Genomic DNA, 23,679 nt, shown 5'->3' on the forward strand with positions numbered 1-23,679 from the left:
GCGCGCCCCCGGGCGGTGCGGAGGGCGCGGGCTGAGGGAGCCGTGGGGCGGGCGGTTTGCGCCCGGGTTCTCCTCATGGCTGGCTTCGTGTCGCGCAGAGGGGTGCGGAGCCTCACGGCACGAGGCAAAGGCCAGTGGGATGAGGTTCAACACGGCTAAGCGCCGGGTCCTGCACTTTGGTCACAACAACGCCATGAAAGCTGTGCAGAGGAAAAGGATCTGGGGGTGTTGGTCGACACCTGAACATGAGCCGGCAGTGTGCCCAGGTGGCCAAGAAGGCCAGTGTTATCCTGGCTTGTGTCAGGAGTAGTACAGCCAGCATGGCCAGGGAGGTGATCGTCCCCCTGTACTCTGCTCTGGTGAGGCCGCACCTCAAGTACTGTGTTCAGTTTTGGGCCCCTCAGAACAAGGACATCGAGGCCCTGGAGCGTGTCCAGAGAAGGGCTAGGAAGCTGGTGAAGGGCCTGGAGCACAAGTCCTAGGAGGAGCGGCTGAGGGAACTGGGGTTGTTTAATATGGAGAAGAGGAAACTCAGGGGAGACCTCATTGCTCTCTGCAGCTACCTGAAAGGAAGGTGTGGGGAGCTGGGGTCGGCCTCTTCTCACAGATGATAGGACTAGAGGGAATGGCCTCAAGTTGTGCCAGGGGAGGTTCAGGTTGGAAATGAGGAGACATTTCTGCTCAGAAAGAGCAGTCAGGCATTGGGACGGGTTGCCCAGGGAGGTGGTGGAGTCACCTGGGGGTGTTCAAGGAAAGGTTGGACGTGGTGCTTAGGGACATGGTTTAGTGGGTGACAGTGGTGGTAGGGGGATGGTTGGACCAGATGATCTTGGAGGTCTTTTCCAACCTTTATGATTCTGTGATTCGTCCAAGCGTGCCCACTCAGTGTCCACAAGTGTCCTCATTTAACGAGAACAGCAGCAGCTCCTCGGTTTTCGGTCCCAGCGCGCTGTGTGTTCTGTCACACTTCTCCTTCATCTGGAGCAGTTTCGTCAGGTGTGGGGAACCGGCAGCACTGCAGCTCTGCTGAGGGCAGCCTGGGTCCCGGCTACCTGCAGGCCACACCACCCACAGCTTTCTGATGGCCCCTTTACACCATCCCTCCAAAATAAATTCCTTTCCAAAAAAATAATTTAAAATCAGATTTTGCTTAGAAACCTGCTGAACTTGGATAATTTGCTTCATTTAACATATGTAATATCTTGTGAAGCAGCACAAAGTTAGCACAGCGTTTCCTTCAGCTGTGTCTATCAAAACACATTAACCCTAGATATGTGATAAATGCACTTAATGTATTTACTGGTCAGGGCTCATAGCAGGCGGTAACATACAGTAAGGCCCTTTGTCTCTGCAGCCCTTCATTTCCAGACACGCAGACTCCCCTTTCCACCCTTATCCCAGGTGCAGTGGCAAAGAAACGGCCTTAGTGGGCTGGTCGCTCCCTCACAGGGAGCTGAGGTGATGGCAGGCAGCCTGTATCTCACCGTGCCCTTCAGCAGTCTGATCGCCACAGTGGGTTCAGCGCACATGCACACAGCCTCCGCTGTAAAAGTGCTCTAAATAAATGATTTCTCAGCACTTTCTTCAAGAACGCTGTGCACACTTCAAAAGTTCTATTTTTTAATTGCAGATGGACGGTCTTTTACCTCCCTTTACCTCTACACATGAGCAAGAGCTCCCTCTTCTGATGGCAGCTACAACAATTTTACCGAAGCCAAGGATGAAAGAACTGGATTTGATCTGCGGAGTTGTACTGCCAAGTGCATTGGCTGACATTTAAAGGCACAAGACATTTACTAGCATTGAAGACGACAATCAAGCTTTCTGTGAGAACACAGTGGCATACATGTGGTTAAACTGTTAAGGGAAAGTATTCCATCACACACAGCAGGACCTGCTGTGAGCAAGGGATATTGATTTAGAAGTTACACAACCTCTTTGAGCAGAGTAGATATGCTGTATACTTTCTTCTTGCTGATTTTTCTCTCCAAGGCCAGCTTCTTGAAAACTGAGCCTAATGTGAGGAGCTCTGTCATTTCTGCCCTCGAGAAAGTGACTGTCTTCATGGAGAGTCGGTATCAGGACATCAATTTAGATGCAGTGCTGGGATTTCATGTTTTGCAAGGTATTGTGACAGTCTGGCTTTTTTTTTTTTTTTTTAGGAACTAAGCTGATACCAGCTTTCTTGACTTCAGTCTTTACATTAGGCAGATTTGACTGCTAGTAGCATGATATATATATATTAATTTTTAAATTCATTTTTTACCCTGTTTTAAAGATTCAGCTCCTTAAATGCAATGACAGTAGTAGTGATCCAGCTGTTATTTGCATCAGAAGTATGCCTTAGAAGGAAACCTTGATTCTTCTTGTTTTTAAGAGGACTCTCCTGGGTTATCTCTGGCTTGGGAGGAATGCAATAAGCTGTAAGAAGAATATTTAAAACTATTTGTTAATACTTGATATTATATTCCCCTGTGGGATCCAAACCAATTTGGATAAGAGTTGCCTCTACACACAAATTTTAGGGCTAATAAAAGGTGCAGTCAACTTGTGCATGCTCCATACTACTTCCAGCAGCAATGCTGCCTTCTTCCAAAGGGGCCGTTCCCTAGTTTGGGATCAGAACTTGGTGTTCTCAGCATCCACCTTCTTTGACACCTGCCTTACCCAAAGTGTGGGTGCAGCAGAGAAGGCAAAAGGGCAAAGCAGTCCCTAAGCCACATCCACATTTTCCAGTGCACTGGAGGAACTTGGAGGTAGGTGGTAACCTGGCTACGTGGCTACTTTATCTCTGCGTAAATTCCAGTCACCTCCAGAAGGGGTCAAGATCTGATCTTTGGATTAGATATTCTTCTTCATAAAGCAGACAGAAAAGGTAGTTACATGATATCACAAACGTAAGTTTGGAGTGCAAACAGATCCATAGCCAGACAGGCACAGAAATTAAAGGGCTAAGAGAATGCACCACCAGCTCGCTGTGAACAGTCTGCCAAACTCACAGAAGCACAGACGACAGTAAGCACATGTAACAAGAACAATAATTATCTGCCACCTTATATCTCATTAAACAGTCTTTGCCTGTAGAAGTGTGAGCAAACCCTTGGGCAATATAGAGGGCTTCTCTGACATTTGAGAAGTCTGTCTTTTAATTTATTTATTTATTTTTTATTTTCTCCATATGGATGTTATCCATTTCACAGAGCAGTTGAGATTGGAATGGACCTCTGGAGGTCACCTTCCCAAATCCCTGCTCAAGCAGGGCCACCTACAGCAGGCTGCCCAGGACCGTGTCCAGGGCTTTTTGAGTATGTCACTGGGAACCTGGTTCTGTCCTCTGTGTACCCTCCCTTCAGATAACTGTACGCATGGAAGAGCCACCCCCTCCCCAACCTTCTCTTCTCTGGGCTCAGCAGTCCCCTCTGCGTCAGAACAGTTTGAACATTGCTGGAGCATCACTGGATTAGCAGCCACTCTTCAAAGGAAGGAAAAAAAAAAAGAGGGCTACAGGAAAGCCTGACTACCTCTGCAACATCTTAACATACTCTCTTATAGAGTACACACTAAACATATTTCATAGCTTTCTTTTCGTCCTTGTTTCTTCATATATCAAATAATAGTTTGGCTTCTAATTGCAGTAGCATAATGCTCTGCAGTAAGATACCTACTAACCACGTCAGAAGAGACACTACTTAGGTATAATATAGTCTAGTACATTGGATTACTTACTAGGTTCCAGGGTAAATCTTGTTTTAAAAAATGGTGGCTGTGAGGAGAATGGCTGTCACCAGGGGAAGCAGCAAAACTACTTTAAAAAGGAAGGGGAAAAAAAAGAAGAATGGGCTGAGAATTTATGGTAGTATACAACATGAATTTTTGTTTCTGCAGGCTATTTGAAAGGAGCCCTAGAAAAGTGGCCTTCAGAACATGAATTACTTGCTCAGCGTACCCGAGTTGAAAGTGTTGTGAAGAAGTTGTCTTCTCTGATTGAAAAAGCAACATATTCTCTAGCGCAGAATGATCCCAAATATTTCAAAGGTAAAAATAAGAAGTATGGATGGCATTAAAGAAAAATAGTTCTCATTCAAGCTCAAGGTATTCATATTGCAGTGTTTTGCCTTTATGCAGTGATCTATGAAACGACAAAGATGCCAGAGTTAATGAAAAGAAAGAGTTTACTTAGAGTTTGGTATCCGTCCTGAGAGTACTTCGAAAGGAATGGCTAGTGAGCCCAAATGGAAACACAAATACTAATTCTTGGAAGTAACGATTCTGCTGCTGATTTTTTGGGTGGTTTGGAGAAAAGCACTAAAGGCAGGTCTGCACAGTAGGGGTATTCAGCTCTGAAAGCCACAGAGAGGCAATGTGCAGATGCATGCAAGGGTACCTTTGGGTGTAGACAGACTTAAGAAATCAGGCAGGGCCTGAGATCTCCCTTGACTGTACCACTAATTACAGGCTTTCTTCTTTGATTTGCTTTCAGAATTTGCGCCAATTTTAGGACCACATTTCTGGGTCTTTCCTCATTCATGGAACCAAACTGATACTTTGCTGGCCTATACTTCATTTGGTAGTTCCAAGTGTTTTACAGAGAAAACAAGTGACACGTGCTATACATATTTGCTAGGAACATGGTATGTTTCTGTGATATCGGTGGATCCTTTCTTACTGCCACTGTTTTATAAGACTTTTCTATTGTCTGCTGGCAAGCAGGAGAGGAAAGTTACTGTGCCCTGCAATTGTACAGAACAGGAATAGGCCTTCCTTTATCAGACTCCTCAACTCCATCTGTGTTGCTATCCTTAAACAGGAAAGAGAATGGCAAGTCCTGCGTTGTCACAAGCACCTGTAGGAACATAATGACTCAACTTGGTTGCTCGGGTTACTCCTTGTCCCATCAGCTTTTCTACTTCATGTTTGCTGATATGGTAAGTGAAAAGTTTTATCATACAAGATTTATTAACCATGACAGTCAATATTATACATGGAAAAGAAAGCAGTATGACACAGTAGATTGTGTGGTGGGATGTTAGAGATAACAAGGAGGAACAGTAAAGCTTTGCTAGAGGCGCTTTCTCAATACCTGTATTAGGTAAGTATCTGAATGCAAATCTGGTGGTTTGGATTTCAAAGGAAAACAAAGTTCAAAGCCTATTTACTTGCCCTCATCTAGAAGTAAAGAGGAAAGACAGAAGTGGCAGTACGTCAAAGAAGGACAATATTTTCTTTATAGTAATATAATCAAATTCACCTGAAGGGTACAGGAGCTTGTGAGAGGTAAAGAAATTCTTGGTGGAGGTAAACCTGTAATCTTGTGAGAACTGGGTGAATGAAGGCGGTGCAGGGAAATTTGGTCAGTGGTGTGCCTGGGAACAAATATGGAGGAAGGTGGAAGGCTCCGCAAGAACTAGCTTGCTGCCCTTTGTCTAGGTGGCAACTGATCATTCCAATGGATTTGAATATCCTGGGAAAGCACTTAAGTTGTGACAGAGAGAGTTATGATTCTGCCAAGTGTCCATCAAGGGAGACAAACAAGAACTTAGAAATGACCTTTTCTGGCTGAAAACAGGTTGGAGTAAAAGAGAAAGAAGCAGCAGCAGGGGCTGCATTGAAAGGAAGATGAAGAAAGATAGAACTGAGGGATGAGAGGCTAGGACAGGTTTCTCCAAACACAATTTCTAAACCTAGTTTAGACAGAGCAAAGGCTCTGTGTTTTTTTGATTCCACTCACAAATACCCTGAACTGTAGCAATGTACCTAAAACACCTAGGAAGATATTTATGATTTTATTGGTCATGTTTTCCCCAGCTTCTCAACTTGTTTGTAAGGCCACTCCTTTCCCTCCTGATTAACACCAATATTTCATGTATGTGCTTCATCACAAATCTGCAGAACAGACATTCCAGCCGCAAAGGATAACATGCGCCTTATTCATGCAACATGTTACAAGTACCGCGCTGCTGGTGACTGGTACCTAACCTGTGCTTAGCCACCAGGCAATATGTCTATTGGGACAACTCTACTGAGAGATAACCAAACAAGCTGTTTGAAAACACTATTTCACAAATTATTAGTCTTGAAACAGATTGCCGATGAGGGTCCCTACCTGCTGTGTAGGTACCATATAACGATATTCTTTTCCATTCACTCAAGGCTGGACATTCACTCAAAGCGGGACACACAATGCTGTAGGGGTCCTATAGTCCATGAAGATGCATCCTGCTAAAAAAATAACATCTGAGTTGTCACAAAATATTTGAATCCAATATAAGATTTCCAATTGCAGTTCACAACTCTTAGAGCCTCTCTTCCCTAATCCAAATTAGAGGGGAAAAAAAACAAAATGCAGTGCAATAGTCAAGTTTTTTCTGTGTCTAGAAAGGATGCTCTGATCATCTGTTCCTGAGGACCCAGTATTACAAGAATATTTTCTGTGCTAGCATGATGAAAATAAACTTGCAGATCGAAAGCAATGGATTTGAGTCTTCTTCTCGAGACCTCTTCATGGAAAACAGTACGTAATCTCTTCTCAGTTAACCAACAATGTTGTAAATGTTATTGTGAAATAAGGAAAGGTAAGCTTTTTCTTCAGTAGCAATGAGTCATCAAAGAAAAGTGAAGAAAGATTTGGTACATTAATCAGTTATAAAACATTTAAAACTTCAGCCTCAAATATTTATCTTTAATTTTACAAGCTAAATTTTTATCCAAAATTAAGATGTATAAAGCAAAGTTTATAATTTAGTTACATTAACTATACTTTAATGGACATTATTTCCAAACTTGGAATTTATTTGCCTAACTCTGTTGTTAACAACGATTTTTAGGATTAACATGGCATGATTTTAATTAAGCTTTATGGGCATGTTTCTTGCTGGAGATCAAGCATGTGAAGCAGTAATGACAAAAACAGCTGTGGTTTTCTGTGCCATTTTATTTCCCCTAGTTTTGCTCTGTGGCATGTCTGGTTTCTCTGACTTCTACAAACTCAGATGGCTGGAGAAGATTCTCAGTTGGCAGAAGCCTAAGGAAGGATGCTTTGGGGAACCCAGTGAGTAAGCCTTACCCTACAGGAGTGAGGTGTTGTGGTGCCTTGTCTCAGTGTGTAAGATGTGCATGGCCAATCACAGAGCTCTGTTATAGTAGTTCTCTAAGGTCTTACTGACAGCTCAAAGGGTGCCCCCTTCCCCCCCACCTCCACTGGAAGAAGAACAACTATTAGTGTTTTTCCTACGTACAAAATCTTTCACAAATGCTGCATGGGCTTCAGCACAAAGAATGTGCCTGAACATATAGTTTGCCAGAACCTTAATCTATCTGTAGTATGTTTCCTCAGTGGAAGACTGTTTGGTGAGCTGTAAAGTAAGGCCAGTGCCTCTGCTTCACGAAAACAGAAACTTCAGAAACAGAGGTGTTAATAAGTCTCCTTCACTGCGAATGACAGTGCTCTCAGCATTGAAGGGCAATCCATTTCCCTGTATTTCCTTTTAAAAAATAAACAAAAAAAAAAACAAGGAAAAAAACCTTACACACCACACTCTTCTCTCTCCAGGTAAAGATTTTGAATACTCTGCTGGAACAGAAGACCAAAAGAAGCTGCTAAGGAGAGTTAAGAGACGGGAAAAGATGTTTACAGGTATTTAAAAGAAAGGTGTATTTTTTGAAAAGCTTTGTTCCAGTTGCTGCTGAATAGCTGTGCACAAGCTATTCAATAACACGCAGTTGTTCCCAAGGTAACTCTAACTCCCTTTTTTTAAATGTGCAAGTGACTTTCTTTTTTCCCTAAGAATGTGTGCAGAAAGAAGGTGTTACAGATGTTTCCATTAACAGGAAAAATTATCCTGAGGTAGTCCAAGATTTTTGTCAGGGAAGAATCCTACTCTTAAATGACAGCTTGTAGGCAGATATCACAGCATGAACACAGAATGAAAACTGCAATTTGTGCCTGTACTGAATAAGCCACCATAATCAGAGCCTATAACAGGCCTGGAAAAAATACTCTGAATTACAAAGACAGGGAATAAGAGTCAGCTGTTCCTAAAGGATGGCAAGCAGCAATAGGCCAGGCAATGGTCTTACCTACAGCACGCAGTCCCACAGCAACCCTAGCTGGGTGAGCAGAGCAGCGTGGTGGCAGCAGGTCCTATTGGCAGCCCGGTAATCATCAGCCACAAGCAAGGTAACAAGGCACAGGTCAATCCAAGAAATCTAATAAATAAATAATAGGACCACTAATAGGACCACAACTGGAAACACACACATCTGCAACTTAGTTCAGAAAATAATTGAAGGCCAGGCCTGTGATACAGTGAAAACTCAATAACCAAAGTTATTAAGCAGGTATTCTTTATTATGGCGCCGCGTGTGCGGGGGATCGTTCCGCCTAACCTACACACCAAGGGTTACTTCCAGTGTGCTTATATTAATGGGATATATGCATATTCATCTCACTTCCCCCGTAAGTCTCTTGCATATTCATTAGGTCTCAGAAGAATCATTAACATAGGTTCCCGCCCCTATTCAGTTGCGTACTGGAGTCCTCAGGTGGTCATCCAGTGTGCTCTGGTGGTCTTTTGATGAAGGCCAGAAGTCTTCCTCACTGCTAAACTTCTGACCCTTCCTTTCTTTTGCAGACTTCAGCATTCCAAGCCAATTCTTGCTGGTTCTATTATTTGTGTGCATGGAGTCTTTTCTTCCCTTATCTTCAGAGTCGTCCCGTCCTTGTACTCCCTGCCTCAGCCCTGCCCTTGTGGGTGATACACAACATACAGCTGTGTTAGCAAAAACCTGCAAAATCAACATCCTTTACCTTGTTCCCTGTCTCACCTGAGTGTAAATGAGGCTTCTAGGTCCATGGGTAAAGGGTATGGGTGAAGGCCCCTGGCAAGGCTGGTCAGGACAGCTAGGACCTATTGCTGCACTCAGGGTCCTACAAACCTGTACTTAAAAACACCAAGGCCATTTTGTAATTTGTGAGCAAAGTTGGTTAAATTTCACAGTCACCAGTTCACCAATATTATCATTTTACCATGAATCCGTCTAGTCTTACACACACAGATGCACAAAAAAAGGGCTCCTGAAAGGCACAATTAATAAGGCATTTGTAAAATAAAACACTTGAAGTAGGCAGAGAGCTAGTGTTCATTATCATACACAAAATGAGTCAAATGTCTCCCTGATTTCTATGGTAGTATGCCCAGTGCACGGGAAATTCAGAAATCTTAAAATCCTCATATTTTCGTTTCATGTGGCAACTCCAGTATTAATCTATATGGCTGCCCACATTTCTGATCCTTGGAATGGATCCAGAAGTCTTGCACACAGGGATATCAACTACTGTGCTACAGATTCATACCATGAAATAAAATATTTTCTTTTATATATAGTATAGTTTTTTTTGTTTGTTTTTTTTTTTCCCTTCAGTGTCTATCAAAGTAAAGACTCGCAATATTCCTGCTAAGTAGAAAAATAGGATTACTCTTATCTCAGCAGCTGGGTACAGTATAGCACAGAGTATTTTATTTGAGGTCAAACGCTGAGCACAGGGTCACACACAAATCATGGGGCAAAGTGGCTATAAAATCCAACTGAAGTTCTGACTCGCAGTTCGACGTTTGATCTCCCTGACTAAGCTTTACTGTAGCCTTCCAAATGTATATGGTTTTAAAATCAGTACAGTTCATCACCTATGCAAGCCATGTAGCCTTGTTCAACGACTTTCTCCACAGATGGATGTTCCTCCCATTACACAGCTGTTGCAGTAGGATCGCTCGGAGGGTTCCTGTACTACTACTGCTGCTGACATTAACGGCGCGCTGCAGACCGTCAACAGGAAGGCCACGTGCAGAGCGAGGCGATCGGTCCTTGAGCAGTACTGGTGCTCAGTTTGTAGTGAAATAGAATTAACCCTTCAAATCACAATCTTGTCTTGCAATACAAAACCTTGGGAGCTGGTTTTTAATTATGGTAACACTGGATAGTTGTCCACTGTGTGTGTTTTCTTGTTAAGTTTTCAAGTATCCCAGAGAGCAGTGCTTTACCATTAAATACACACATTTTTCCATAGATCAAATTCTACTGAATTTTAAGGAGATCTTCAACTTCACTGAATCTGAATTAATATCCTGGATATTTCTGTGACGTCTCTAACTTTGCTGTCTCAAGTCCCAATCCTGCCAGGTACCTGCCCTGGTTTTAGTCGAGATAATTTTCTTCATAGCAGCTAGTATGGTGCTACGTTTTGGATTTATGATTAAAATAGTGGTGATAACATAGCCATGCTCTAAGCTGCTGCAGAGCAGTGCTTACACAAAGACTTTTGTGCTTTCCGCACTGCCCTGCCAGCGAGGAGGCTGGGGGTGCACAAGCAGCTGGGAGGGGATGCAGACAAGGAAGGACAGCTGATCCAGACTGACCAAAGGGATGTTCCCTACCATATGGCATCATGTTCAGCAATGAAAGCTGGAGGGAAAGAAAGAGGAAGGGAGGGGAGGGGGACGTTTGGGGTTATGGGATTTGTCTTCCCAAGTAATGTTATGCATGATGAGCCCTGCTTTCCTGGAAATGGCTAAACATCTGCCTGCCGATGGGGAGTAGTGAATGATTTCCTTAATTTGCTCTGCTTGCGTGCACAGCTTTCCCTTTACCAATTAAACTGTCTTTATCTCAAACTATGAGTTTTCTCACTTTTACCCTTCTGATTCTCTCTGCCATCCCACTGGGGAAGAGCAAGCGAGTGGATGTGTGGGGCTCAGCTGCCTACCAGGGTTAAGCCACAACAGCACCAAATGCCTTCAACATCTGCATCCCACCGGGTTCTAACACATGTACGTAACAAACAATTTTCAGCTACTTTTAGTTCGCTGATCCCTCTTTTCTAATGGAAACGCAGATGCCAAGAGCAGACAGAAGCCCCCAGAGAGAAACATTTGCTGTTTTATCTTGCCAAGGCAAGATGAAAAATCATTCTTAGAGCTGTGTCAAGAATCATAGAATCACAGAATCATAGAATCGTTTACAGAATCACAGAATCGTTTACAGAACCACAGAATCGCAGAATGACTGAGGTTGGAAGAGACATGTGAAGATCATCTACTCCAACCCCCTGCCGAGCAGGATCACCTGGAACATGTTACACAGGATGGCATTAGGTTGAAAAGACCTCCAAGGTCATCAAATCCAACCATTTATCCAACCATGGATTTAGGTTGAAAAGACCTCCAAGGTCATCAAGTCCAACCATTAACCTAGCACTGCCAAGTCTACTGCTAGACCATGTCCCTAAGCACCAAATCTATGTGTCTTTTGAATACTTCCAGGGATGGTGACTCAACCACTTCCCCATGCAGCCTGTTCCAATCTCACAACCCTTTCGGTGAAGGATTTTTTCTTAATATCCCACCTAAAACTCCCTTGGTGAAACTTGAGGCCATTTCCTCTTATCTTATTGCTTGCTGCTTGGGAGAAGAGGCCGACCCCCACCCTGCTGCAGCCTCCTTTGAGGTGGTCGCGGAGTGCGGTAAGGTTACCCCAAGCCTCCTCTTCTCCAGACCAAACACCCCCAGTTCCCTCAGCCACCCCTCACAGGACTTGTGTTACAGGCCCTGCACCAGCCGCACTGCCCTCCTCTGCGCACGCTGCGAGGCCTTCTTGTGGTGAGGGGCCCAAAACCGAGCACAGCACTCGAGGCGCGGCCCCACCAGAGCCGTGTGCAGGGGGACGCTCAGGGGTTTAACGCCAGGCTCGCGGTGCTGGCCACGAACCCAGGAGATGCCACACGGTGCCGGGAACAAACGTTAGCTCCGCACTACCCGCAGGAGCGAAGACCCAACCACCGGGGGCTCTGCGGCGGCCTCCCGCCACCCTCTCTCGGCTTCTCCCGCGGCATTTCTGCCCCTTCCCACCCCGCCGCGGAGCCGGGGCTCGCGGCCGCCCTCCCGCGGCACCGCCGTCCCCGGGGCCGGCCGCGGGGCCTCCGGCCGCCAGGGGCCGCGCTGCCGCCGAGCCCCCCCCCGAAGATGGCGGCCGCCGTGGCGGCGGGGGCCGCGGGCGGGGATCGCGGGCGGCGGCGGGCGCTGGGCCGGGCGCTGGCGGCGGCGGCGCTGGCGGCGCTGGGCTGGCTGCAGGCGGCGCTCGGCGCCGGGTGAGTGGCGGCCCCGCTGCGCTCCGGGGCCGGGAGGAGGAGGAGGAGGGGGAAGCGGCGGAGCCTCGGCTCCGGGGCCGTGCGCCCCGTAACGCCCCGGTGCTGTCGTTGCAGGGCTGCCCCCGGCCCCCGCCTGCTGCAGCCGTACCCCCCCGGCCGGCACGGCCCTCGGCACCACCACCGCGACGTGCGGGACTGCCAGCCCCTGCAGCACGGCAACGTGACGCACGAGGCATGGCCCGGCGACGGCAGCACGGGCCTGCCCCTGGCCACCACCAGGACCTTCGTCTCCTACGTCCCCTCGGTGGGCGACGGCCGCAGGGTGGTCTACGGCCACTTCACCTTCGTGAGGAACCCCCGCAGGACCCTCTCCGTGCTGGAGCCCGGCGGCGCGGGCGGCTGCCGGGCTCGCCGCAGAGCCCCCGTGGAGGAGACGGCGAGGCTGGGCAAGTGCCTGGTGGCCCAGAACGGCGGCTACTTCGACATGGAGACCGGCGAGTGCCTGGGGAACGTCGTGAGCGATGGGAGGCTGGTGAGGAACGCCCGCGGCCTGCAGAACGCCCAGTTCGGCATCCGGAAGGACGGCACCATGGTGTTCGGGTGAGAACGGGGGGTGGCTGGCGGCCTGCAGGCTGGTAGGGATCGCTGGGGCGGGAAGCACTGCCCAGGCACTGCCTCCGTGGCCTCTCATGGTTAGAGCGTTATCACAGAACGGGAAATCATGATGGTGCTGTGCTCTCTGAAGGTAGGGATGTCCTACCTGGAACCCACTGAGCTCCTGTTGAACCCGTTGGCTTCCTCTCCTAAGATAAGCTGGGTGAGTCACTCTGATGCCCTCTAGCTGCCTGGGGTTCCTCACCTCCTCTCCCAGCTTGGCACACTTGGTTATGGCAGAAGGGGAGAGGGCTCCGTCCTCCCTGCGGAGGAGACAGCGGCAGAGTGCAACTGCCCTGGCTGCGGCATGGAACCGCTGGGCTGGGGGGGAGCCCTGGAGGTGCCGCACCCAGCACCCTGCTTGGAGCAGGGTCAGCTCCTGCAGCTTGCTCGGGGCTGTGTCCAGTGGGGTTTGGGACATCTCCAACGATGGGGACAAACCTGTTCCTGTGTGTGACTACTCTTCACAGTAAAAATGTGTCTTACTGTTCAGTGGAAATCCTGACGTCTCGTGGACTGCCTGTATTCCGCTGCGTTGCCCTTCCTGCAGGTACCAGGGTAGTTAAAGTCCCATACGAGCACCAGGGCCTGTGAACACGAAGCTTCTCCCAGTTGTCTGAAGAAGGCCTCATCCACCATTTGCTGATCGGGCAGGATGAGGCGGGCACCCACCGCGACATCACCCCTGTCACTCTGCTGGTTCTCTAATCCTAACCTGTAAGGTCTCACCCTAAGGTCTCTGCTAGCTTGTGCTCGGTGCCTAGGCAGAGCTCCAGGCGTTCCTGCTGCTCTCTCCCGTGAAGGGTTGCTGCGCCCCACTTCCGCTGCCTTCCCTGGGTTCAGTCTTATCCTGAGAAGCCGGTATCCAGCGTTCCAGTCACGCTATCCCACAGTCTCCATGATCCCAATGAAGTTAGAGCCCTGCAGCTGCACTGGCCTCTAATTCCCCATTTTGTGCATTTAGCAGTTTCACATAGGCACCCGTTCTGATTCCGCAGAAAAGGGGTGAAAACTTGCCATATGAGTCCTCTGGGCACTTCCTTCTTTGTGTGCATATGGTTTAGATCCCCTTCAGGCTTTTTTTGTTGTTGTTGTTGTTGTTATAAGGTCTTTTGTCCATGTCAGCCTGCAGCCATTGCCAACCTGATCTATCACTTCCTCATTTGACTGGGCTATCATCTCGCGGCATCGTTCCTGGTTTAAGGCTCTCCTCACCAGGCTGGCCAGCCTCTTTACAAAAGCAACTGTTGCCTCACTTGGTCAGCTGGATGCCATCTCTGCCTGTCAGTGCTCAGAGAGGGTTCTGTTGTTGTAAAAGCCACATTCCTGTTGCCAGTAGCAGCTGTGCTACCACTTAGGCTTGGCTTCACAGAGCTCCCAGCCCCTCTCCTGCTGTTGGGCGCTGGCCCTGCTCCGTAGGTGCAGATCTGTGGGAGGAGGAAGAGCTTGCTCCCTCCTTGTGCCAGCGCTGAGTCTTCCAGCCTTCATCAGCGCAGGGTTTGCCAGCCCGGTGAGCAGATTCTGGGTGCTCCTAGTGGCATCGAGGCTTCAGTTTCTGCAGGTTGTTGTCTGTCCATCTCTCTCTCATCATCCCAGCTGCCATGCAGTGTGCTGACCTCCTCCTGTAGCTCCTTGTCCTGGCAGCACAGCTTCTCAACCAGTCCACGCCAGGACAGGGAGAGGCACCTGGTGTCCCCACAGCCTGAGACTGGAGTGTTGCGTTCTCCCTCCGCAGCTCAGAGTGAATCCAGGTGCTGCTGTGCCGGGGCTGGTTGGTGCTGCAGCTGTCAGGGAGCTTCCAGCTCCCCACTGCACGAGCTCACGAGCTGCAGCATCTCGTGGCTCCTGAGAGCGAGACTTGTGTGTGTGAGCTGTCTGCTCCGCTGTCTTCGCAGTTTCCAAAATGCGACGCTAGGGATAGTTGTGGTATGAGTAATTTGGACTGTCAGGGCAGTGGGAAGTAGTCCCCACCTGACCCTCTCACACCGTGCTGTGATCGGCAGGACAGTGCGCTGGGCATGCTGTAACCCCCAGCCTAGCAGAGACGTTACCTCCACCACTTAGACTGGGGTTAGGTAACCGCAGGCTTTAAAAGCCGACGGTTGGCTAGCCCATGCTCGCGGTGGTGTGCAGTTTGATCAGCTGTGTTCCTTTTGGATTCACTTCCTAGCACTGAAGGGATTTCTTTCTGCATGTTTTCTATTCAGGTATTTTCAGTTTCACTTTTTTACAAAACGGGATGCTTTATTCGGCTACAGTCATGCACACTAAAACACTAAAAGGTAAGCGTCCAGCTCCCATAGGACATGTCTGGAACATGTGCAGCAATTAGTTTTAAATCAAAAGCTGTCGGAGCTTACAATGAAAGTACAGCTGCTCAGCTCAAGCCTTTGCAGCTGTCCCCCGGTCTGCAAACACCAACCAGCGTCAGATTTTGATGAACCAGGTGTGGCTCAGCACCCTAATTTTTGAGAGAAGACTGTCCCTTGGGAAGCATCCCAGTGACACGTGTTGCCTGAGCACGGCAGTGGTAGCCGAGCAGTCCTTCCTGCTGCCTGACTGTTCGGTGGAAGGTTTTGCTGCCTGGAAGAGCAAAGGAATCTTTCCCAGATGCAGGGGGCAGGTAGCGTCCCCCAGTGCCGCTGCAGGCAGCTGGGTGCTGTTTCTGAACCCCCCTTCTAAAGCTGTCCGGTGTCAGTGTTGCGCAGAACGGAAGCCGACAGGCAGCGAGCTGTTAGGGGTGCTCTGCAGACCCCTGGGGACTTGCCAATGGCTCTGCCCTCGTGTTCTGCCGGATGCTTTCTGCCCTTGTTATCCTGCCTCGGGTCTGCTGACCACGTTGGTGGCAGGAGCTGTGTTGTGCGCAGCGGCCTGGGGCAGTCAGGTCACTGACGGTGGCTTTGTACCACTAGAGAGCTGCCGAAGGGACGCTTTGCACTGCTTGGCTGCTCGTTTTGAACGTAGCTAACATCCACTCAGCCGCCTTTTCCCTTTCTCTGCCTCCGGAGCCCTCTGGCAGCAGCAGAAGCAGCTTTTACGTGACACTGCCGTGACTGGGGCTAACTCCTCCTGCTCTCTCTTTCCTAGTTACCTGTCCGAGGAAGATGTTCTGGACCAAGCAAACCCTTTTGTTCAGCTTGTGAGTGGAGTGGTTTGGCTCCTGAGAGACGGGGAAGTGTACGTCGGTCAGAGTCAGACGGCTGAGTGTGATGAAACTCAATCCACAGGTAAATACCGTAAAGCTTCAGCCTGGGCATAGATTGTCCTGGTGAGGCTGTTGGAAGGTGGTGGGAGCTCGGGGAACTGTTGTCTGGTTGCAGTATTTGCTACTCACTTACGAGGGCAACATTTTTTCTGCGCTGCTTTACCCAAGTGTGTGGCAGGTGCGGTACGAGTGCGGCACTCTGCAAGGCGGGGCTGTGCTGGCCTGTTCAGTGCTATCGAAGAGGATTTGCTAAGGACTGTGAGAAGTGGTAGCACGTTTGGTGTTAATGCTTGTCCGGAGAAACTCAAAGCAGGTGCCTCCTGTAGGACATGAAAACTGAGGGCTTCTGTGTCCCCTTCCTTTGTCCCTGTGCCAGACGGAAACCTGACTAGAGTGCTTCTAGGCATGTTATTCCTAGATAGCTCGGATAAACAAGAGGAACCTGGGCTTTGTTCTCACTGTGTTTCAGTTTAGCTGTGCCCTTTGCTGGGAGCTGTTTTGCAGGCAGATGCGTCTAAACAGCCAGTCCTGTCAGCCAGCTGGTGGATGAATTATTTCCTCTCCTGCACAGGAACCTTTGAGAAGTTCATCAATGTGATATCAGCCAGGACTGCAGTTGGACACGACAGCCAAGGGCAGCTGGTCTTGGTTCACGTGGATGGACAGACAGAATCCAGAGGGTAAGGCCAGGGCTGGGGTGAGCCCTCAGGGGAGGTGCAAGTTCAGTCTTGGAATTCTGTCACTAGAGCTGGAGGGACTCTGCAGCTGCCACTAACGTGTTCTAAGGCAGAGACCTGCAGAATTGAAGAGGTCATTTGAAGGCACTGCCTGGTGGTTTGTGGTGCTAGAACGGCAGAGCCACAGGGTGCTACGGCAGCCTTCAGGCAGCGAGTCAGCATACGTGGGATGGGAGAGCTGCTGAGGAGAGGGGCCGAGCTTCTGGCACAGCAGTGCCATCCGAGTCGGATGGCGTGAACGAACAGTGACAACCGTTTGCTTTTGCAGGCTCAACCTCTGGGAAATGGCTGACTTTCTGAAGCAGCAGGGAATCATCAATGCGATCAACCTGGATGGTGGAGGGTCCGCAACACTGGTCCTAAATGGGACCCTCGCAAGCTACCCGTCAGAGCACTGGTAGGTGCTGGCTGCATGTGCCAGGACTGCACAGGAAACTGCGCGGCTCCCGTTAGCGTGCAGAGCCCAGTCCCATCCCTCTGGTCTGCTGGGGAGTCAGTCCTAGCATTGCTCGGAGTTCACAGCGTAAAGGCAAGTGGCAGGTTCTCGGGGAGAGTGACTCTAAATTTAAAGCAATTAGTAACTACCTGTATTTTCCACTTAGTCATCTGGGATTAAAGTTTAGCTGTTTTCAGACATGCAGCAAAGCTGTTTGAGGCGATGGAGTGGCCTCGTGTAGGAACTGGGTATGAAAGCAGCTCTTGACTGAGGTATTCGCAGTTGCATGTTCACCCAAATTTGCAGAGATCTGTCAACAGTGTATTATTTATGGAAGAGAAACACTGACCTGGAGACCTTGCTCTGCCTCAAGTCAGGGTACCTAAAGAATAATTTATGTTAGATTTAGGTTTTCAGCTGTTTCTGACTGCAAACCTGAAGTGATTGAAAATTCTGTTTGCCGTCTGGCAGCTACAAGCCAAGTGTTGCTATTACTGCAGTGATGTCCCTTACATCAAAGGCAATAATGTTCTAATAAAGGCATATTGAACACAAAAGTTAGGAAAGCAAGGACTGCTTACAGGGAGACTTTGCTTGCACGTCGCTTTTTTGTAATTCTGTATTTGAAATGACTCCTGTCCAATAGGAGCTAATACTTCGGTAAAACGCTGACGCAAATCTAACTTTATATTTTTCCATTATTGACATTCTCCTTTGTCAGTGTGAATCGGGATGAAAATCTGTAGTTGTTACCAACCGGTTTCATGTAGGGCTGGGAGCAGCAAAATGCTTGCACACCTTACGGGACCCATTTTCTGTCCCCAGCACCTTTGACAACATGTGGCGTTGCCCTCGGAGCATCTCGACCATCATGTGCATCCACGAGCCCGCCTGCGAGCCCGCAGACTGCAGCGGTCACGGGGACTGCGTGCAAGGGGAGTGCCGCTGCGCTGGGGACTTCTGGAGAGGCCCAGCCTGTGACGTGCTGGACTGCGGCCCTTCCAACTGCAGCCTGCACGGCACCTGCACGGACTGTGAGTCACTGTGCTGCAACAGGAGGTGCCCCTGGGTGGCACTCGGGGGGACGGGGGTGAATCGCTCACCTGGTCAGAGCAGTGCAGCTCGCTGTAGTACAGGTGTCACGTGCAGAGGCACCACGCTCTGTGTCACAGCGTGTGGTCCTGGCTGGTGCCAGAGTCCTTTCCCATCGTGGGCTGAAGGGTTGCAGCTGATGCCATTTGCCACCAGCAGCAGCTGCTTCCCTCCCAGCGGAGGCTGCCCGTGTTTTGGTGCCCAGGCTTCTGGTGCCGCAGGTGCTGATGCCCCCCTTTGCAAGCCAGGAGGGGCTCTGTGCCTCAGCCCTGGTCGTACCTTCTGGTGCACAAAGCTGTTCTTCCCCTTCCCTCCAGGGGTGGAGGCGGTCAGAACATACTGCCTTAGGGAACAGCAGTACTGCCAAGCTAGGACTCAGATTTGGAAGCTAGAGCAGTAATAGGGCTTCACTTCAAACTCTGTCTCTCAGATTCCCTTTTTGGCCCCTAGGCTTGTGCTCCTGGTTTTCTTTGTGAATGAGGTGTTGGAAAGGGCAGTGTATTACACTGCATGACAAATAACGCAGCTGAGGTCTGCCCCCTCCCTTTGTGGTTCCTTTTTTCCCCCTACTTAGTTACCCTGCATCACAGTTTTTACAAGTGCAATTGCTGCTCTTCTGTAAACTGGTCTTGAAACCAGCAACTGCTGTAACACACGACCCTCAGCTTTTGCTCTTCTATACCAGCTTACTCCAGTTTTTCCATTTCTTTTGTACCTCCCTGGTTTAACTCACAGCCCAGTTTGAACCAGTGAAATGACTGGGCAGAGCTCACTGGGTGCAGGTGTTGCCAATAGCTGACCCAGAGTTAATAACTCAAAATCCAATCAAGCAGGAGGCGTCTTGGGAACTGCTGTGTGGGGCAGGTGTAATGGGTGGGGTTTTTGTACCTGACCTTTTTGTGAGTTCAGGATTCCTCATCTGTGGGTTCCCTGGCAGAGGCAGCCTGATCTCAAGTTAAGAGGCCACCCCAAGAAGCAGAGGCTCCTAATTTTGAGCTCCTGCAATTTCTAAGCATTTCTGTGTTGTTGTTAATGTCTGTTTGTGTATATTTGCACAGCTGGATGCCTGTGTGATGCTGGCTGGGTTGGCAGCAACTGCAGTGAAGGTAATGCTGATTTCTACTCCACTCTAATTCTTTGTAGTCATCAAGAGGATAGCCCAAACTGCTTCCTCGCGGGCTGGCTGGCTGCAGCAGGGGGGAGGTCTCCCAATACTCTTTTCCAAGAGGGAGTAGCAAAGGGCAAGACTACAGCATGCTCTCTTTTTTTGTCAGCGTGAGCTTAACTGCAGCCGGAGACTCTCAAGGTTGGGTTGGTGTGAAGCCCTTTGCAAACTGCCCTTTTCCTGCCACTTGGAGTCATGGTCCCTGGGTGAGACGTGCTGCTCCTTGGTCAAGGCACAGACTTTTTTCTGAGCAGCCATCAACATCCTGGGCCAGTGAATGCTCTGGGGTATAACATGGGGTGAGACTGCACGTGTTTGTGACAAAGCCTGATGCCATCTCTGCTTGTCTCCCGCAGCTTGTGCAAGCGGTTTCTACGGGGATGCTTGCACCCAGAAATGCCAGTGCCAGAACGGTGGCTCGTGCGACCCCGTGCACGGAGCCTGCTCCTGCCCAGCTGGATACTATGGCACCCGCTGTGAGCACGGTAAGGGCTGCTCTGGAAAACAGCCTGGGCTGGGGAGAGGCTTTTTTTGTCATATTCGAGCCACCTCATGTAGGCATCTTAAGTGTGAACTCTGCTGAACAGTATTAGGCCTCAGCTTCACAGCTGGAGCATAACCTGCCAGCTCTTAAGGGCTCGCCTGTCCCACCTGAATTGACTAAAAAGGAAAGGAACAGAGAGGAGAGAGGAGACATTTTCTTTATCATTAGAAAACTGCAGATCCCTCGAGTCTCTGCCCAGAAAAGCTGTGTTGCTGTTTTTTGGTGTGTGTATAGAAAACAAATACCCGCATGTCTTTCCCTTGAAGGTGCAGCACCAGGCCCTGCCCGCAGGTCACGCTTCGGGTGATATAAGTCAGTGACTCTGAAAGGCTCCAAAGGGCCCTTCTGGCTTCTGGCCTTGGAATTCCAGCTGTGCACGTGCTGGTGATAACTGAGCTGGCAACATGCTCAGTTGTGTAACTGCAATTTTTCTGAAGTACTGGAGGCTCCTGCCTATCTGCCTGAACAGCCTGCTCTGCTGACAGGACAAGTTAATTACAGCGTGGGTGTAAACTTGCGTGCACAGTTACTTCAGTGATGCTTTGTTCTCAGCCTAAGAACACTCAGCTAGCCTGATCCCTATTTTACAAAAACCTCCGCCTAGAAGTAAGCAAAATAACAGTAGTTAACTTTGAGTTCAGTGCTTCCAGGCTGATGGAGAATGCAGAGTGGGGAGGTAGAACAGCTTTGTCAGGCTGCAGGAAACATGGGGGCTTTGAAGCTGACTATTCAGCACAACTAAAGAGCCTGCTGGATGCCTGTGCTCAGACAGAAGTACCTCCTTCCCTTTAGGAATTGGCCACTGCCCCCCCGCCACCTTTGCTTATGAGCCAAAGAGCAGGCCAGTAGCTCAACGGTGGCAGGGAGAAAAATGCATTGAAAGCAACAATGCTGGAGCCCGCTGTGGTGCCAGAGGCACCATGACTACCTCATCAGCTATGTGCAGGGGCTGAGCCTCTCTTACAGCTGCGAGTGTGTCCCTCTTTCCTGGCACTCAGCTGGTGAGACAGGCACAACTGAGCTGGGGGCTAAGGGGGAGCTGCAGGGTGACAGACTGGGTGAGTTCTGAGCACGCAGAGCTCTGATAATAACCAGCTTCTTTGTGATCCATTTCCTAGCATGCCCCATGGGCTGGTATGGGCCAAACTGCCAGCAGCTCTGTGCATGTGAACACGCGTGTCCCTGCGACCGAGAGACGGGCAGCTGTAACATCACCTACGATTTGGCAATACAGGACCAGCTAAACAAAGGTACCTCTGAGTGCATTGGGGTGGATTATTATTTTTTTAAGTAGTTGGAAGAGCATCTTTGGCACATAATATTCTGTTTGCTTAGTCAACAGGCTTGAGTTTCTGTTATCTTAGCTAAGCTTACCCTTGTTCACTGCAATTTTAACCGCTCACTAACTTTCTTCCCTCTTTGTTTTCCAGCTGGGCAGTGTTTGGCTTCCCAGAATAAGGGAAAGAGCAAAGAAAAATTCTCTCTGTCAGAGTAAGTGTGTAATACTGGTCACGAGTATACACACAGAGTAATGTGAGGCAAAGCGACAAAACCTAGTTGTAAGACAAGTGCTGAGCTGAAGCCACCATCGGTGACAGGTCATGAGCTGAGCCTAGTCCTCAGCAGCTTGCACAAACCACCACCTTTCCTCTCCCACTGATGCACTGTATGTCCAGCAAAAGGACCAGGACAGACCCACCACCAGAGCCCGGCTTTGGTAGTATTACTGAAGCTACAGCCCCTCTGCAGGCACTTTGGTCATGCACTAACTGAGGGCAAAGCCAAAACCACCCATCAGCTCTGGCTGCCATAGCAGCCTGTCAGAGCCTTGCACAGAGCCTGCTCTCACCTGCCTGAGAGCACAACCATAAGCTTGAGATGACAGAGAAGAGAGTACAAACCTTGAGAAATCACTTGCACACAGGGAGCATGTGAGGGTGGGTCAGGAGATGTTGCTTATGTGGATTTTTCTTTTATCTGATAGAAGAACCTGGATCTCCATGACCTCTGTCTTGGCTCTGCTTCTTGTGATTAGCACCATGGGAAACATAGGCTTCTTTCTCAAGGCCAGATCAGAGAGGCAACATAAAAGTGGTGATTATCTCTATCACCCCCTGATGGAGATGAATGGAGAAGCCAGTCATACCTCCACATCTGCTGCCTGTGAGACTGAAGATACTCAGGAATAAATTCAGACACTCCTTTAGAGTCCCAGATGAGAAAAGAAGAGGTATGTTACTCTGCATTTCGTCCTGCGAGTCAGCACTGACTGTTACAGACTGACTAGACCTAGAGTGTAAAACTGCTGACAAACCCAAGACGCTTTTGTTTAAGGAACACCCTTGCTTCTCGCCAGTCCTGCTGAGAACTCCCTTCCCCAGCTGCTCTGGCTGGAGCGAATGGGATTGCATCTGGGGTTTGGGGTCCCTAGCTGCCATCAGCGGATGCAGGGTGCAAGCAGCAGGCTGGCTTCCACACACACAAGGCAATTCCACAGCTGCAGCAGAAGTAAAGCCAAGGGTACTTCAGAAAGGTCCTTTCTCACAGAGTGATGTAGTCTGTAAGTATCTTTAAGATGCAAGATGAAATGCATGTTGCCTCTAGCATAAAGATAGGCTTAAGGATTATTTGGTCTGTAACTGTCTGCACTTCCCTTCTAAGCTCAGACTTTCATCAAAAAATGAAAAGTTGTTTTAAAATGTTAAAACAGGTGCAGCACGTGGTAAAACCACGGCATTCTTCTTCCTGGCCCCAGTGGTAGGCTCAAAGGCTGACACACAGACAGGGCTGCGGCTTTCTTGCACCTGACTTTCCTACCTGCCCTATGCTGACTGCAGGGCCAGAGCGTTTTCTTACTGAATCCCTGGTCCTAGGACTAGTCTAACAGGTGCTTCACAAGCACTGAATTTTCAGTAGATTCTTATGGTGTAGCAACACGAAGAGTCAATGCTGGTTGAAAAGCCTCATTCCTGTGTTCTCTCCTACCTCCCAGGAGCAGCATGCTCTGCTCGGCTGCATGGCCCAGCCAGTGAGGTACCACAGTCTCAAGCTCTCACCCGGGGAGAAGAAGAGGAGGCAGCAGCCCGAGCAAGACACTCCTGAGCTGTGGACTGGGCTCGCCCTACTCCAGCCCATTCAGCGTGTGCTTTCCTACCGCCAGGCTGCCCTGGGCCAGCGGTACAGTCCCTACAGCAGCCTTGCTTCTTGCTGCCAGAACTGCCTTTCCCTCCTCAGGGGATGGCAGCCAGCAGGGGCTGGGACCGTGATCGGTACTTCAAGCAACCCAAGATCCTGAACATCTCAGCTGGAAACTGGATGTTTTTATTTGAACACATAATTGCACACTGAATTAATATGAGTTTGCTTCCATGTGAGGGGAAACTAGCCTTTAACATGCTACTTTAATGCTGCAAATTGGGTTTTTAAAGCCTGTCTGAGCCTGGATGTTTTTAAGCACTCTATTTTTATCTCTTCAAGCAAAGAATATGTAATTTTTGTGCCACTGCTGGCATCAAATCAACCTGTAAACTGAAGATTCTATTATTTTTTTATTTACAGAAGACAATTTGCCACTTGAATAAAGTCAATTAGTAATAATTGCCTGAAACTGGAATTCTTCATGCTCAGCTGCAGAAGGCAGAAACGATCCTTTCCCAGTTAATCTCAGTAGGCCATGCAAAGCCATGAAGCCCTCTTCATTTTCAATA

General features: G+C 49.1%; 2 protein-coding genes and 1 long non-coding RNA gene across 6 annotated transcripts; 2 read left to right on the forward strand and 1 right to left on the reverse strand.

The window, feature by feature from the left end:
- The first annotated feature begins 8 nt into the window (after positions 1-8).
- Positions 9-9,860, forward strand: LOC310881969 (UPF0764 protein C16orf89 homolog). Of its 3 annotated transcripts, none has more exons than XM_083799976.1 (9): positions 9-1,512; positions 1,631-2,125; positions 3,886-4,035; positions 4,481-4,631; positions 4,808-4,925; positions 6,376-6,511; positions 6,944-7,048; positions 7,550-7,633; positions 9,726-9,860. In XM_083799976.1, the coding sequence occupies exons 2-9, from the start codon at positions 1,954-1,956 to the stop codon at positions 9,797-9,799; spliced, it is 990 nt and encodes a 329-aa protein (XP_083656102.1). In that variant the 5' UTR covers positions 9-1,512; positions 1,631-1,953; the 3' UTR covers positions 9,800-9,860. The 3 variants fall into 3 exon arrangements, with proteins under 3 accessions (XP_083656102.1, XP_083656103.1, XP_083656101.1); XM_083799977.1 differs by having other exon boundaries at positions 9-359; XM_083799975.1 differs by having other exon boundaries at positions 9-2,125.
- Positions 2,117-9,731, reverse strand: LOC310881971. Its single transcript, XR_014572735.1, has 3 exons — positions 8,077-9,731; positions 6,104-6,219; positions 2,117-2,421 (listed from the first exon to the last, which is right to left on the reverse strand). It is a non-coding gene; the product is annotated as an uncharacterized lncRNA (long non-coding RNA).
- Positions 9,861-11,989: 2,129 nt separating the features above from the next.
- NAGPA (N-acetylglucosamine-1-phosphodiester alpha-N-acetylglucosaminidase) lies at positions 11,990-23,566 on the forward strand. 2 transcript variants are annotated; one of them, XM_083799970.1, is made up of 12 exons: positions 11,991-12,139; positions 12,254-12,739; positions 15,881-16,020; positions 16,570-16,678; positions 17,004-17,132; positions 17,997-18,205; positions 19,322-19,369; positions 19,785-19,913; positions 21,091-21,222; positions 21,403-21,463; positions 21,957-22,202; positions 22,965-23,566. In XM_083799970.1, the coding sequence occupies exons 1-11, from the start codon at positions 12,015-12,017 to the stop codon at positions 22,159-22,161; spliced, it is 1,773 nt and encodes a 590-aa protein (XP_083656096.1). In that variant the 5' UTR covers positions 11,991-12,014; the 3' UTR covers positions 22,162-22,202; positions 22,965-23,566. The 2 variants fall into 2 exon arrangements, 1 of the variants encoding a protein (XP_083656096.1); XR_014572730.1 differs by lacking the exon at positions 21,403-21,463 and having other exon boundaries at positions 11,990-12,139.
- The last annotated feature ends 113 nt before the right edge of the window (positions 23,567-23,679 follow it).

The sequence above is a fragment of the Anser anser genome, assembly GCF_964211835.1.
Source record: "Anser anser genome assembly, chromosome: 15".
Lineage (NCBI taxonomy): Eukaryota > Metazoa > Chordata > Aves > Anseriformes > Anatidae > Anser > Anser anser.